At 48.3% G+C, this 14,901-nt stretch overlaps 1 protein-coding gene across 1 annotated transcript in view; it reads left to right on the plus strand.

Moving 5' to 3' along the window:
• Positions 1 to 2,935: 2,935 nt before the first annotated feature.
• ERICH3 (glutamate rich 3) overlaps positions 2,936 to 14,901 on the plus strand; it is a 36,897-nt gene continuing 24,931 nt past the window's right edge. Inside the window, exons 1-3 of the mRNA XM_075155518.1 lie at positions 2,936 to 3,005; positions 12,722 to 12,815; positions 14,227 to 14,352. Coding sequence (XP_075011619.1) covers positions 2,986 to 3,005; positions 12,722 to 12,815; positions 14,227 to 14,352 — 240 coding nt within the window. The 5' untranslated portion in view covers positions 2,936 to 2,985. The remainder of the gene's footprint in view (positions 3,006 to 12,721; positions 12,816 to 14,226; positions 14,353 to 14,901) is intronic.

The following is a 14,901-nucleotide window of genomic DNA, read 5'->3' on the forward strand; positions in this document are numbered from 1 at the left end:
GTGGGGGTGGGTGATGTTAAGATATTATAGCTTTAAGTCTCGCTATTAAACACAGGACTAACGGAATATGCTGGATCACTGAGTCAAGTCCTCATTTCGTTCAAGCAGTTTGTCATATAATTGGTTTTGTGAACTTCTTGAGCGCTATCTTCTAAAGTAGGTAGACCACAGTACTATTTCTTCTGTGCAAATGTAAATGTGAGGTCATTTTGATGTTCTCCTGAGTCATTTAATTGTTTCTTGTTCTTATAAACCTTAAAACCATTGCTTCAAACGGATTGTTTTGCCAGGGAAGAAGATTGAGTGTTTCTGGAGTTAATGATTTCAAACAAATATTTCAGTAAGTGCCTTTTAAAAGAGTTGCTAGGGAAGAGAAGGATTAGGCAGGCTCAGCTGTAGTGACGCATTAACTTGGAACCCTGCCACCTATGCCCCCAGGTGTAGCAGGATACTTCACACCTCGAGGCTGTGCAGATGCCCCAACGGACAGAAGCTGGTTTCCTCCTATGCTGCACTTTCCATGGGAGCAGGGACCTGCATCTCTACTTAGTCTGAATTTGAAGGTTGAAGAATGGTTAACCTAGTGTAAGTGATGTGGGTAGGTCGTTTTTTAGCTGATTGTTCAGGTAAAAGATGCTGATTATTCCTATTCATTCAGGCAGAATGCAGTCTGAGGTAGCGATGGCATGTAGGGAATCTGCGTTTCCACTTGACAACGCTATTAGAAAAAGTAAAACATCTCTTAATGTAAGGTACTATATAGCAGGTCAAGAGTAACAGTTAACGACGGATATGATTACGGAGATGATGTGCATATAAAAAATACATGTTTTCTTTATACATTGTATGTTTTAAAATATTTAATGCTTTTTAATTTGGCCTTTGGTTAGAGGGTATTACATGAATGCGAGGCTTATGGTTTACAATGACTCCTTTCTTGCTCAGTGCTGCCTCTGCGTTGTAGCTAATGCTTAGAGATGAAATTCAGAGCAGTTTTCTTGTCTGTGTACGCATCGCTGCTGTTAACAAGGGTAGTGTTTGTTACGGGGTTTCTCACCAGAAGGTGTCAGACTAGTTCTTCTATTTTTATTACATTGCAGGCTTCTCTCTAAAAAGGTAACCTAGCAGAATAAGACAGCATAACTTACACTGCTTTGTGAAGAAACGTAGTATAACATGTAATTCTTTTGTCCGTTTTTGATGTATCGTACAAATGGAAGGGGTTGTTTTAACTTTGGAAAAAGTAGTGTGAATAAAAATCATGATGTAGCACTGAACACAAAGTGGAGGAAGGAGTGAGGAAGCTGTAGTGGGCGCTTTCAGGCTGCGGGCAGGAGACCCGGGTTGTGTGGCTGGTATTGTTGCAGAAATAAGGTTGGGCTGCAGCGGGCGGGTGTAGCTGTAGCACTGCAAGATCTTGTCACCGCTGTCATGCTGAAGGTGGGGGGGCATTGGTTTGCCCGTGACTCAGTTACACTAGTCCAAGCCTGGCATATTAGTGCACACCCACCTTCACCGTGATCTGCAAGGGGGAACGGTTGAGATGTTCCTGGGTGTTCCAGTGTCTGTTAGAGAGACGCTGATGTCCAGTGGAGGGAGAATCATCTTGGCTAGGTAGCTTCTTCAGCGGCTGCAGCTGAATTTCTTAGAGCCGTTATTTGTCACATTTCTGGCTGATCTTTCAAGTGTATGTGATCTGTGCAAGCCACCCGTGCAGAGAATCTGTCACCTTAGAGAGTCCTTGGTTCAGCTCGCCTTTTAGGACATGCTGTCCCTTTGGCAGAGCAGAGCAGGATGGAGGAGGAGGATCATAGACACCTGAATTAGGCAGGATAATTCTGCCGTTTATTCTGGTAGTTTATTTTTGAGTAACTTGTCCTGATTTAATCAGATGGGGTTTCTGAAGCAGTGGTTCCCAGCGGTAGTCTGCTTGGTGCTGCCGTGGGTGGTGGGAAAGGTTGCACAGGCTCTCCCTTTCGTGCTGGCCTGTGCATATGCAGGCAAGGTTTGGGGTTCAAAGTGTGCAGTTCTGTACACATGCCACGGTCTGGAAACTGCTGCTATGCATGTTTCTGAAACAGAAAAGAGTGGAATTGTTCTGAAAAGCAGCTGCTTTTTGTTAATCTCATTGTGCCCAAAATAAATGCTGCCTACGCTTTCTAGTCATTAAAAGTATCCCCGCTCCATTGTAATCATGTCGTCCCCTGTGTGTATTCGTGACTTCCTTGTGTGCTACAGCATGATACAATAAATTAACGAGACTTTAATTACAGGGTTGGGAAGATAAAAAGTCAAGAGGATATTGATGTTCTTGGTAGTTGCTTCCTTTGCAAAAGACAATCTCCTTTATTTGAGTAGCTCTAGAGATCATTGAAATGCGTACTTTGGAGCCTTCCCATCATCGGTACTGAAACAATGGAAATCGGGATGGGTATTTGAAATGATTGTGCACCATATCACCTCGTGCTACATTTTTAAGTTCATAGGCCTGTGTTGTATCAAAACGCTTTCTCCATCCTTCCCTCTTCCCCTTCCTTCCCCTCTTCCCCTTCCCCCAAAGCCTGGAGTTGCCGTGGGGCAGAAAGTACCTCGCACCCTCTTCTGCCGGCCCGGAGCTGCGGCCGCGTCAGCCCGCGGGCCGCCGCTGCCTGAGGGCCGGGCAGGGAGCGGGCCCGGCGCCGGAGCGCTGGGTCGAGGGTGCGGCCCCGACGCTTCGGCGTGCCCAGGCGCGGCCGCGCGCCTCAGCGCCGGGCGGGAGCTGGCGGCAGCTGCGGTGGGGCCGGGGGCGCTGCTGCCGCCGGGGCGGGCGCTGCGCGGGCGGGGCCGCGGGCGGGCGGGCGGGCGGAGGCTCGGGCCGCCCCTCGTCCCCGGGCGCTGCCGCCATTGGCGGCGGGGAGCCCCGCCCGCCGCCGCGGCCTCCCCGCCGTGTCCTAGCGACGCCCGGGGACGCGGCCGGCAGCGCCGGGCCCCTCGCCCGCCGGCGCCATGAGCGGCCCGCAGCCGGGGTGAGTGGAGCGGCGGGCGCGGGGCTCGGCGGCGCGGGGCTCCGGGGCCGGGCCGTGCCCTCCCCGCGGCGTGGCTCCGCGCCCCTGCTTCCAGCCGCCTGAGGCGGGGGGCGGCAGCGGCGCGCCGGGGCGGGTGCGAAGCGGGTGACCCCCGCGCTCGGGAGTTGCCGCAGCCGGCAGCGGCGTGAGCTGGCGCGGCGTGAGCTGGGCGGCAGCTCTGGTTTGACGGTTATTTGCCCTTTCCGTTCTGCGAGGATGGCGGCATCGCATTAGGCGCCCCAAACAACTTGAAAGAGCTCGAGGTGTCCCTTGCACGCCAGCACGGGCTGGACGGCGGTTTTGGACGTGAGTCAGGCTGCTCTGACCTTTGCCACTCGGGACCCGGCAGCCCGTGCGGAGGTGAGCGCTTTGTTACGCAGGTCCCCTCTGGATCTCGGAGCCCTCCGCCGAGGTAATTGCCGTGTTCTGTGAACGGGTAGATGGAGTCCCAGGGAATGGCGCCGCTGACTTCAGGCATTTCCCTTTGTTGGGAATCAGATCTGCAGGTTCTGAGTTTCAGAGCATCAAACTTCCCCAAGATGTTGTGAATTACAAATACTGAGGACCTCTGCAGATCTCCATCTCCATGACAAAATTTGACACATCCTGTTTTAGTGGGCGATGCTCCGAGTAAAGAAATAATGACACAACTTGCTCATGGTCATACAACCAATCAGTAGCAGAACAGGAGTCTTTTGGCTCCCATTTCCCTGTCTAGATGTGCGAGACTGGAACCTGTGGCATGATTTGATTATTTAAAAACCTTTGAAAAAGTGTTGTGCATGCAAATTTCTTTCATGAAGAAATATATAGAACTCCAAACAAAATACTTAAAACCTTATTCTTGGAAGATTGTTTCACTCTAATCACCATGTAAGGCACTTTTGGGCTCTGCATGGCGTTTGTTAATTCAGTTTTTGGGAAACAATTTTGCTGTGGCTGATTGCATTCACTTCACAGATATTTCAAGGAATACTTCCAATCTGCATCTGACACAGAAAACAGTGAAAATTACAGAGCTGTGACTTACAAAGAGCTTGCTGAAGTGGATGGAGAGCGGCCAACACGTGGGGTTTGCCCCTGCTCCTCCCAGACTGGTTGTAACCCATTTCCCTTCTGGAAACCATCAAACCGTGCTAGCCTAGTACAGCAGCCAAATGAGTCGTAGGATCACAAAATAATTCACCCTGGAAGAGACGGCGGGAGGTCTCTAGTCCGGTCTCCGGCTCACAGGGTCAGCTACGAGATCAGACCAGGTTACTTTATCCAGACTGATCCCAAAAACCCCCGGGGGTGGGAACAGCACACCCCCCCGGGTGCCTCCTCCGCTGCCGGGCCCTCCTCGTGAGGAAAAGCGTTTTCATTAGACCCGCCTCAGCCCCTCTTCCTTCAACTTGTATCCGTTGTCCCTCCTCCGGCTCCATTTTCTCCACACCCCCCAGGCCCTGGCAGGCTGCTGTGGGACCCCGGCGCTGCCCCTGCTGAGGCTGCGCCGGCTCCTTCAGCCTCCGCTCCCGGGGCACGTGCTCCAGCCCCACCGTCCCGGTGGCCTCCCCTGAACTCTCTCCAGTGCCTCCATGGCTTCCTGGAACTGGGAGGCCACAGCAGTGCACGTGGGGTCTAACGAGTGCCAAGGAAAGGGGACGATCGCTTCCCCCCTTCCACCGGCTGTGCTGCTCGGTGCAGCCAGGGTGCTGCTGGCCCTCCTCGCTGCCCGGGCGCGCGGCTGGCTCGCGTTCAGCCCGTGCCTCCCAGGACCCGCCGGTCCTTTCCCGCAGAGCTGCTCCCCGGCCCGGCTCTCTCCAGCCTCTGCTGTTGCACAGGGTTATTTCTTCCTGGGTGCAGGACTTTCATCTGTCCTTGCTGAACTTCTAAGGGTCCTGTACCGCATTCAGGCAGTGTTGGGCAAGCCACTGTTTGCCTTCCAGAGCATCATGGCTACCTTTGGGTACGGGCAGAGCAAGCTCATTCCTATCAGCTCGTTAGATCTATGGATGCCTTTGGGCTTGGTGATCATCCCCTGGGGCAAAGTATTCATAAAATAAAATAATTCTCACTGAGTATCTGGGCAAAGAATCCTCAGTGGTTTGGCAGTTAAATAGTTCAGGTTAGATGAAAAGTAAAGAAAACAGCATGAAGCTTTTGAAACAAAACCCCAGGTGGGTGTGACCTGTGTGTCCGTGGAGCAAGACATGGTTAAGGTCAGATGGGCAGGGCTGAAGGGGTCCTGCAAATACTTAAGCAGAGATACAGTGTGATTTGGAGAGACCGTTGCCTCTCCCTTCCTTGGTTACCACCTGAGTAAAACTACATGTGCTTTAGGGTTTTGTGGGCTTGGAACAAACCAATTAATTATTGTTAGAATCCAAAGCCCCGCCAAAATTTCAAGTCACCTGCTGACTTCAGTGAGTTTTGGTTCCGTAGTTGTGTTCCGGCATGGTTTCTCATAAGCGCAGCAGTAGTCGTTGGAATTAATAAACACAGGAGCCAGAGCTGTGCCTCGAGGTGAAGTCCGGAGGTCGGCCAGTGACCAGCTGCACGGCAGCAGCTTCCCCTTGTCGGAGGAGGGCCGTGGCCTGAGGTCGGAGGAGTCAGTTCACAAGTGTTACAGCCCTCTCTCCTGACCAAGCAAGAGCCTTCTTTTGTGGAGACTGGGATTGTTCTCCTGCTTATCATCTTCTGAATAGATGGCCCTCTTTCTCAGAGAGAGAGGAACCCCAGCACAGCGTAGTCACTGGCCATACTCACCCGGCTTAAGCTTGGAGGCATCAAACAAAATAGGTGTTTATGCTGAATAGTGTCATCAGGGCAGCAGTTATCTTCTGAATGCCTGTCCTGGCGGGTAGATGGCAAAATCCCATTCTCTGTGATGGAATTGTACCATCTTTGGATTCCTAGGGCCACGTGTGCCTGTTAGGCCATTCCCAGCTAGGATTCACAAAGTCCTTACCTTCAGGATTTAATGCCGAATTCCAGTTCTGCAGAAAACCATTTTGCCACCATCTGCTTACCTCTCTGGAGACCCTGGCAGCATTATTTTTGGACGTGGGGTGTACTTCATGGTGGCGGAAGAGTTTCCTTAGGGAGGGAATGGCAGACAGTGGGCGGGTATCTGGAAAGTCTCCTAAGAGTAGTTTTTTCTCCCACACGGAACATGCTGGGCAGGTGCCCCTGCCTTGTGGGATGGTGAACTTGCTGTTTGTGGTTGACAGCCTGTGGTTAGATTTGTTCTGTCTGGAAGCTAGACAAGCCTTTCTCGTTTATGTCCCCAGCAGGAGCCGTGCAAGATCCGGGAGCTTGTTAGGGTGAGGAGTGGTCTCCATCCGGGGCCGGACGTTGTGTTTGAGTGGAGCGGCAATGAACTCCAGCTGCAAATACAGCATGGGGGCTGTCATTCCCTGTGACTCTGCCAACCAATAACTAAAGCTTTGGTGCTCTCGTAGATTATTTCTTCGGTGAGCAGTTACCGATTTAATTGCTCTGTAAATTATTAACTGTGAAGATTTGCTTTAGAAAACTAATGTAGGATGCCTTCTGTGACTTTGTCCTGATATCCTTTCAAATGAGTAAGAATGGTCTTAAAAATCATTATGATACACAGCACTGGCTCTGCATACAGTGCGTTGTGCACTGTAAGCTGATAAAACCAGATCCTGTTGCTAAATAATAGTGGCAATGATAATGCAATGAAAATCCTGTAGAATACAGAGTTCCAAGTGACAGTTCCTTAATTTACTAAAATCCTAGTCATCAGCTCTAGTAGGTTTTGTGTTTTGCGTACTCTGTCATCTGCACGGCTGGACTCCCCACAGCTGCAGCTGTAATTCTTCCTGGGCGTTTTGGACTGATGTGTCTTTGACTTCGGCCCTCAGTACGTTTTTTTAAAGCAAAATAAATTGTGGCTCGTTTCGTTTCTATGGCTCTGTTCTGCCCGTTAATTTGTGTGTTTGTACTTGCCTTTATTAATTTATTACTTTTGTTAATGGGGAAAAAAAAGAAGAGCTGGCTCTGGTGACAGCAATTTGTTTTTCTGGATGGGCAGTGAAGGCGTCGCCCTCGGAGCGTGGCTGGTACTGAAGAGTGAGGGGTAAGCCCCTGAGCTGCCTGTCTCAGCTGACGGAAGGCCAAGCTGCCCACGCGAGGCACAGCCAGGCTGGGAACGGGACGCGTCTGCCTCCCGGGTCCTGCGGCTGGCCCAGGAGTTGGGGTGCTGCCTTCGGGCGCGGAGTTTCTCCAGGGGATCCGTAGAGAGCATGTACTCCACGCATGTGATGGTCTTTGACAGCAGTGTGCCCTGGGGAGGGAAGTCACCTGGCTTCGATTCCTACCCTTCTGGTGGTCCAGAAGGTCTTTGTGTTCAGGTGACTTCACGGATGAGAATTATGGCTGGCTTCATGTGGTGGGAGAGCTCCTTGGCACCTCTTCCCCGCCTTGGCAGATCCATGTTAACTGAGCTCCAGAGGTTTGCTCTGTTTCAGTAGAACTGGCTAGTTAATAACAGGTATACGTAAATTGGGGAGTTTTCCTTTTTCCTATCGTATATGGTCCCTCACTTTAAAATTCTAGTCAGGTGAGAAGCAGAGAGATTCTTGATGGTTGACTTTTTGCTTTTAGAAATGTGAAAAATGTAATCTCTAGTATAATATAAAGTGTATTCTTGTCTCTGATAGTAAGGAAAATAAAGAACATTTATTAAAAAGAAAAGTGGACGTCTATTGAAAAGTTATTGTTAAAATAGGATGCTACTGTTTCTCAGTGGCTCTGTCGTAGAAGTCCTATGTCTGGAACATCACTGTTGAAGAATTTGAGGAGGTTGCTTCACTTGAATCAGTCTTGATTGGGCATGAATTTGGGGAACTCGGCTCAAATTTAGATGCAAGTGAGGGAGGATTTTGAGCAAATTAATTTTAAAAAAATCAGGAACAAACTGTGTATATCCAAGCATTCTAAATAACCTTAAGTATGAAATTACTGCACTAACAGTGATATGTAGTCACTGGCTGTGATACCAAAGAGGCAAATGTGGTATTAATGAGAGCTTCAAAACTAGTCCCCGAAACTGCAGATCAGTCAGTCTAGCTTCTGTGCCAGGAAAATTGCCTGCAATTCTAAGAAAAAACTAGAATTTGTAGAGAGAAGAATAAACAGGATAAACAGGCAGAGAAAAAGGAGTCCCAGAAATATCCAGAAAAACGGATTTTTTGGACTTACTGTGATGACTGTAATGTACATTTTGTATAGTACTGTTTAAGACTGATGCTTTTCCTGTACGTTTTTCTATCATGCATTTTTGTCAGTTCTGAACTTCTATCTGTTGTAGAGGATTTAGAGGTGACATTTATTATAACTCTTAAACATTTAAATCTCTGGAAGAAAACTTCTCAGACATGGACTTCTATTATCCTTTTGCTGATAATGTGTGCAGGAGCAGAAGAATAAATGAGCCCAATGGTCTGCTTTGCTGAAGAGCTTGTTTCTGGCAGTCCTCAAGTTTGGTAATTCATGACATTTCTCAGACCACTTGCTATTAGGGAAACGCCCCAGAAGTTGGAGGTTGCATTATTCTGTGAAGCAAACCACGGACCCAGATCTGCCACAGCAGTCCTGTGACTGCATCCTTCAGAATCATCTTCCTGCCTGTTTCACCCTCGTCGTTTGTACGCAGCATCCTGAGTTGTATCTCCCGGCACAATCTGCGGGTCAGCAGAGACGGAAAGGAAACAGCGCTTGGGCTGCTGCACGGGGGAACAGGGGCGGTGCTGCCGGTGCCCTGCTCCCGGCACTGCCTGTGCCGTAGTCACCTCTGGGTGCGAGGCAGCAGGAGCCTCCTCTGGAGCTCAGGCTTGGCAGGCAGTTGTGAGCGCACGGCTCAGATCCCGTTCGGAGGTGGGGTCTCACCCTGCCTGCCCTGAGACTGGACATGCACAGCATGCCTGCGCCCCATCCGCTGGAGCACCGAGTGGTCCCATCCTTCGGTACAACGGGATGCTCCAGAGGGATTTGGGCCAAGCCCAAGCATAGTACCGATATGGCCCACTCCCGACTAAACTTGCCTAAAATCCGCTGGGGGAGGGTGAACTGGCCAGCTGCAGGAAGCAGGAAAACGGGCAGAAGCTCCAGGCGAGCACAGGCTTGCAGGGCCAGCCCCCGCGTGCTGCGCGTGATTTAAATCCGGGTTGGAGCCGGTGCCCGGGGACCGCGCGTGGCGCTGCGCCGGGTCTCCCGGCAGCGGAGGCGTTCGCCTGGGCAGGGAGCTCAGGCCTCTCTTGGCAGTCTGGCTCTGCCAAAGCCCCGTGGATCCAGTCGCATTCTTCCCAGTGGTTTACGGGTTTTGGTTCAGGCCCAAAACGTTTCCTTATTTCCTCCAATACCCTTTTGAACTTGGAATTTAATCCAGCATTTTTCAGGACCAGCCTGTTCGTAATGTAGATGAGAAAATACATCACAGAAACTTCTTTGAAACTGAAGTTGCTACATCACTGTGCGCAGATGGGAGCTGCATTTTAACTGGTCATATGGTCTGTGAAATATTAGGTGGAAGGAAGCAAATGAAAAGGAATTGGATTGAGTTTCTCCTCTGCCTCCCTGTGCGGTTGCCAGGTGATACCATAAGTCAATACTTAACACAATTGATGTAATCTGGTGGTTTCAAATGCAAATGCAAACAGTGGATTAAAAAAGTAATGTAGAACAGTTGCTATAGTACCAGCGTTTAATCAACATGCAGAACAGGGTAAGCTAAATTGTTTGTTTAAAGTTTAATTTATTGTTGGTAGGCTACCTGTGAGATTACTGTGAAACCCCAGATAAAATTCCTGTAAATCCATGATCTCTTTGGTTTTTTTTCTTTTTTTTAATTGTTCTTTGTTTCCTTGGGTATACTTTTGTGTGTGGTAACTCAGCCTAGCAATAGACATTTATCTTGAATTACCTCATTGAAAGATATGTAATAGAAGTACAGTGGCATTTAAATTTAAAGCCAAAGGAAACAAAAGAGATCAATCTCTTGTTGTGAAACTAAAACATATCCTGCCTAGAGAGCCCAAAGGTCAGGCTGAACATATTATGCAATATGTATCTGAGTGTATACATCTTACAAGTGTGGATGGATTTAGAGTATTAAAAACTTAAGCCTACTATCACTTACTTTGTTATTTGTCCTGTTTTCCGGAGGTGAAGTAAGAAAAGGTTGTGCTAAGAACTATTTAAAAATACATCTACTAATTATGGAGGTTTCAGTTTTTGTGTTCAACTGTCATATATTAGGTTCAATTTTTGGAAGCTCTGATCTTTGGTAGCTGCGATGGTTTAGCTCTGTTGGCTTTCCAGAGATGCATGACATTTCTTGGGTAGAGCAGGGGAGGGCCTCGCTTCGACGGTCTGCACGGTCTGGTTCTCCATGTTTGTTGGTCTTACAGGTTTTCACCAATAAATAGAAGAGATGCAAATTGCATCACTTTGGGTTGTTGACTTTGTTCACTTTGGATTGTTCAATGTATGCATTAAAGAGAACCTTTAGTATATTGACTTGGCAACTGGAAAAGACTTGGGAGGTTCTTGCATTTCATATTGGGCCCATTTTTATGGCTCTGGATACAGAAGAGGACTCGTGCACCCCAACGTCAGGGGTCGTTAAGGGGGAAAAGATTAGCAGAAGGTAGCGTGGCCCAACCGTGCTGGCCGCTACAGCAGCGTGGTCCCGGGAGTCTCCCAGACTGAACGTCGCAGTAGCGGCTGGTTGGTCTCTTACAATCTCGGGGCGCAGGCGGATACTGAGCGTGAGCTGTCCAGTGTCCGTGCCTTCTGACCCCGGAGGGCTGGTTCTTGAGAGGGAGGCACTGTCCCTCGCTGCTCAGCTGTCTTCTGATGCCCCAGTTTGGGTGAGGACGCGTTCCTGTCCTTCCAGCGCAAAGCGGAAAGACCGAGGTGGTGGAAAGGCGGCAGCTTGCTGAGTGCCAGAGCAATAGCGTGTCAGGACTCACGCAGACAGATGGGTGGGCTTGCTGGCCTTTTGTGCAAGCTCTTCGGTTTCCTGCAGAGTACGTTTGGTTTTTGTTTAGCTTGAGCACATCGGTCACATAGAGTAGATCTGATGATTTTTGGTAAAATGTAGTAGCTGTGTTTAGAGAGGGAAAACAAGAAGTGTTCTCGTCAATGCAAGTTGCACTTCAGACAAACTGCTGCCAAATGGTGACAGCCAGCAAAAACATACTGCAGTAACATATGCTTTCTAGCCTGTAAATACCACAAAAGTTAGACAAAGAGTCTTGCCCTGTACAAGTTTTGTGCAATTGAATTTATGAATATGTTTGTGGGATGAGCATTCTTGGCTGTTTATGTAAATAATGCTCTATAGTTGAATAAACGGTCCCCAAAATAGACAGGACAGTTCCTAAGCTTGCTGTCACGGATTAGTTTTCCCAAGTAGTTTGTGAGTTCTTTTGGTGTAAAGGCCAAATGGAGAACTGTTTTTTGAAACAGGTTTTTTTGTTCGTGAACAAATTAGTGGTTGGCCAGGCAACGTTTTAACAGACACGTAGCTGAATCCTAAATGGTTCAAAAAGGAGGGAAGACTTAAGCCTATTTTTTGACACCTGAAATCGAAGCCACTTAGTTTTCTGTGTAGGTGTTCCAACTGATGAATTTGATATGCAGTCCCTCTGATGGTGGGAGCATTAAAGAAGAGGAAATTGCCATAAAAAAAAGGATGGAAATGTGGGTACTGAAGGAGGCTTTGGCTGAAAACACAAATAAGTAGTCTTCATCAGAGCAAAGATTGCACCCAAGTTAATAACATGTGTGCTAACTTTCAAGCCAGTGAAAGTACTATGGAAACAGTGTCCTGTCTTAAAAATATGTTTTGGTGCTAGCAGTTTCTGCTGACCTAAGCAGACTGAAGAAAGCAATTTTTTCGTCTTAGATACCGGGCAATAATGGCTGAGAGCGGGCAATGAAGACCACAGGAAAATTCCTTTGTGTAGGTGAAGTCTGATAACTGATATGCCTGGAGCCGGAGGTTGGACTAGATGGCCTCTGGAGGTCCCTCCCAACCCAAGTTATTCTTACAGGTCTTTGCAAAAGCTGCCAGAAACTCCGTCGCTGCCGTATCTATCACCAGTTAGGAGGCGGCAGAAGGAAGGGGAGCACGGGGCGCGCGGTGGGGCGGTGGAAGGCATGCAGGAGTTCTGGGACGTCCCTCTCCCCAGTGATGTACCGTATACTCATGCACTTCCAACAGGGCCCGCGGCAGGGCGGCGAGGGAGCTGGGGTCCGTGCCTGCCGGACTCAGCCAGGAATCCAGCTCCAAATGTTGTATGGCGTGATACTGACCTGCCGAAGGTCAGAGTTTATTGTCTGAGGAGGCTGTTGTGGGCGTTGGTCTTGGAGGAGACTTTCAGGGCTGGGCTCTGTTGGACGCTGTGCCTTGGTGGTGGTACGCCGTTCGATGCTGAGCTGCTGTATCTTATGTAGAAGTCACTTGTTCCTGATACGAATCTTCCGGAGGCAATAACGCACTGCTTTTACGTAATCTAATGGGCATTTATCTGACAAAATGCTGGGCATGATTCATCACGACAGCATTTTGTGCAGCAAACTATTGGGTAAGTTTTATAACTTAAGCTGTAATAATTTGTCTGTCAAGGGGATTATATGCATTTGTATTGATTTTATTTCAGATTTCTTGCAACCTACAATAGCCTTACAGACAAACACCTGGTTGGATATTTCAGCAATACCAGGATAAGGCGACATCTTCAGAGATCAGGACTGGTGAGATTGAAAAGTTTCCTTTTCTGAGAAAAAAAGAAAAGAATTCTTTGTTTCTTTTAATACTGCACAAGTCAAACCACTGGTGGTTCTGTTGTTTAGCGGTATGTGTTGTCATCGGTAAGAGTTTGACCAGCTAGCCAAACACGTGAAATTATGCTGTGCCAGATGAAAGCCACACGCCCACGCTGGGGCTGAGGGTGGGTTTGTTTAATCCAAGCGTTTCCCACTGCGTCTCTCTACCGCCAGTCAGCTGGACGTGGCAGGGACACGGGGCTGTGGTGCGTAAGGCTGCGCTGCTGCAATCAGAATGGCAGAAAGACAAGTAAAACCGAGCTCGGAGCTTAGCTCCGTGTGCTGAGTGGTTTTGAAGACACTCGTGACAGCTGAGGAAATGCTGTAGCTGGCAGTGAGCGCGTTTCAGGACGTCAAGGTCCAAGGGCCACCTGGGGCTATGAAGATGCTAGCGTGGGGGCTGCTGGTGGATGGTGATTCCACACTAGAAGTGATGTGCTGACAGTCAGTATGGAGGCCATACTCCATAGAACATCAAGCTTGCGCTTCCACTGCACCTTCTGCAATGCAACAGGCATAATGCTTATCTGCGTGAAACTGGGAACAGTGGCTGACACGGGCTGATGATGTGTGTAAATATTGGAGAGCCTTGGCCTAGCCCTGAGCTTCTGCTCGGTAAGGCAGTTACAAATGGCACTGTGTTACTGCACCATTACGGTGGTGTGAGAATGTTTGTCAGTCTGCTTGTATTTCACATCCAGGCAGAAGATATTTCATGGAGAGGTTTTGATAAACTCAGAATGTTTTTATGTTTTTGCCCCATATTTCTTTTTGCTCATTGGAGTTTGCCTCTGCAAAATCTTTCCGTTTGCAAATATACAGAATCATATTGATTCTCTTAGTTTTTTTAAACTGTGAAATCAAAGCATCTTTGACTCTACGAGCTCTTTAAATAGCTTCAGTGTTATTTTTCAGAAGTTTTTAATGGAAAATGGAAGGATTTGGTAAAGGTGAATGTGCTGAATATTTTTAAAAATACTTATGCACTCCTAGGTGTGACTGTCTTTAGCACAGGCAGATGCAACCCTTATACAGTAGGAAGGCAAGTATTTAATTTCCCTCCACTGACTTGGGCAATGGCCCATGAAGAGTAAGGCTGAGCCCTCAACTGCTGGAAAATGTGACTGCTGCTCTCCTGCTCTCTTCATTTGGCTGAGGGGGTCCCTGGGGTCAAAGAAACTACAATTCTCTGCTGGGAAGGTGAATTCCAGCACCAGCAGAGGTGGTAGCTAACCGGGAAGAGAAAGTAGCCTTTCTGGGAAATTGCACTCTGTTTAAAAACATCCTTTATTCTGTCTTCTCCTCTTCTTTTTAGTTACATTATATTTGTTTACGGCAGATCTCAAGGAGTGGACGAATAATATCTGAGAAAGAATACCGGCTAAATGCTATGAGGAGGGATCACCAAAGATACGTACAGGAGTGCCTGGCTCGGGCTATATTTCATAAGGTTCTTGACATGGAGGTATGCATTTACTAGAGATGTGTAAGCCTTTTCAGATATTTACCTACTGACAGCCAGTGGCTGTTAACTCGTACCGGACTGTTTTCCGTAGCTGTGCCCTCATGCTCCCCTGAAAGGCTCTCTGCTGCTGGGAGAAAGGACAATCTTTGTGCTTGACGTCCCCCCCACGAAATCTCCACTGGCCTCTAGTTGTTATGTATGTATGTCATTAGAACATACACTGTGTATGCAGTAGGCTCACCTACTGCACTTTGGCAGTCATCAGATTGTGGGATGATATTCACAGGGCTAGTTTGCTTAAAAAAATTCTAATCAAAACAAAATAGTTTGAACATGGTTATATATCTTACCTGAGTACAAAATGTGGGCACATTCCTGTTACATATCAAGAATGGAGTTGGTCCCTACAACTTTACAAATGCTCGGTTGTTCCCTTGCCAATGTTAATATAGACAGGTGTAATGCAAATGGATTGAATCAATAGTAGGTTTGTAATAGGGCTCAATGAGGGTAACGACCAGGGAGCAGGCGAGTGATAAGCAGAACAGA

The sequence above is a fragment of the Calonectris borealis genome, chromosome 8 (assembly GCF_964195595.1).
Source record: "Calonectris borealis chromosome 8, bCalBor7.hap1.2, whole genome shotgun sequence".
NCBI classification, from domain to species: Eukaryota; Metazoa; Chordata; class Aves; order Procellariiformes; family Procellariidae; genus Calonectris; species Calonectris borealis.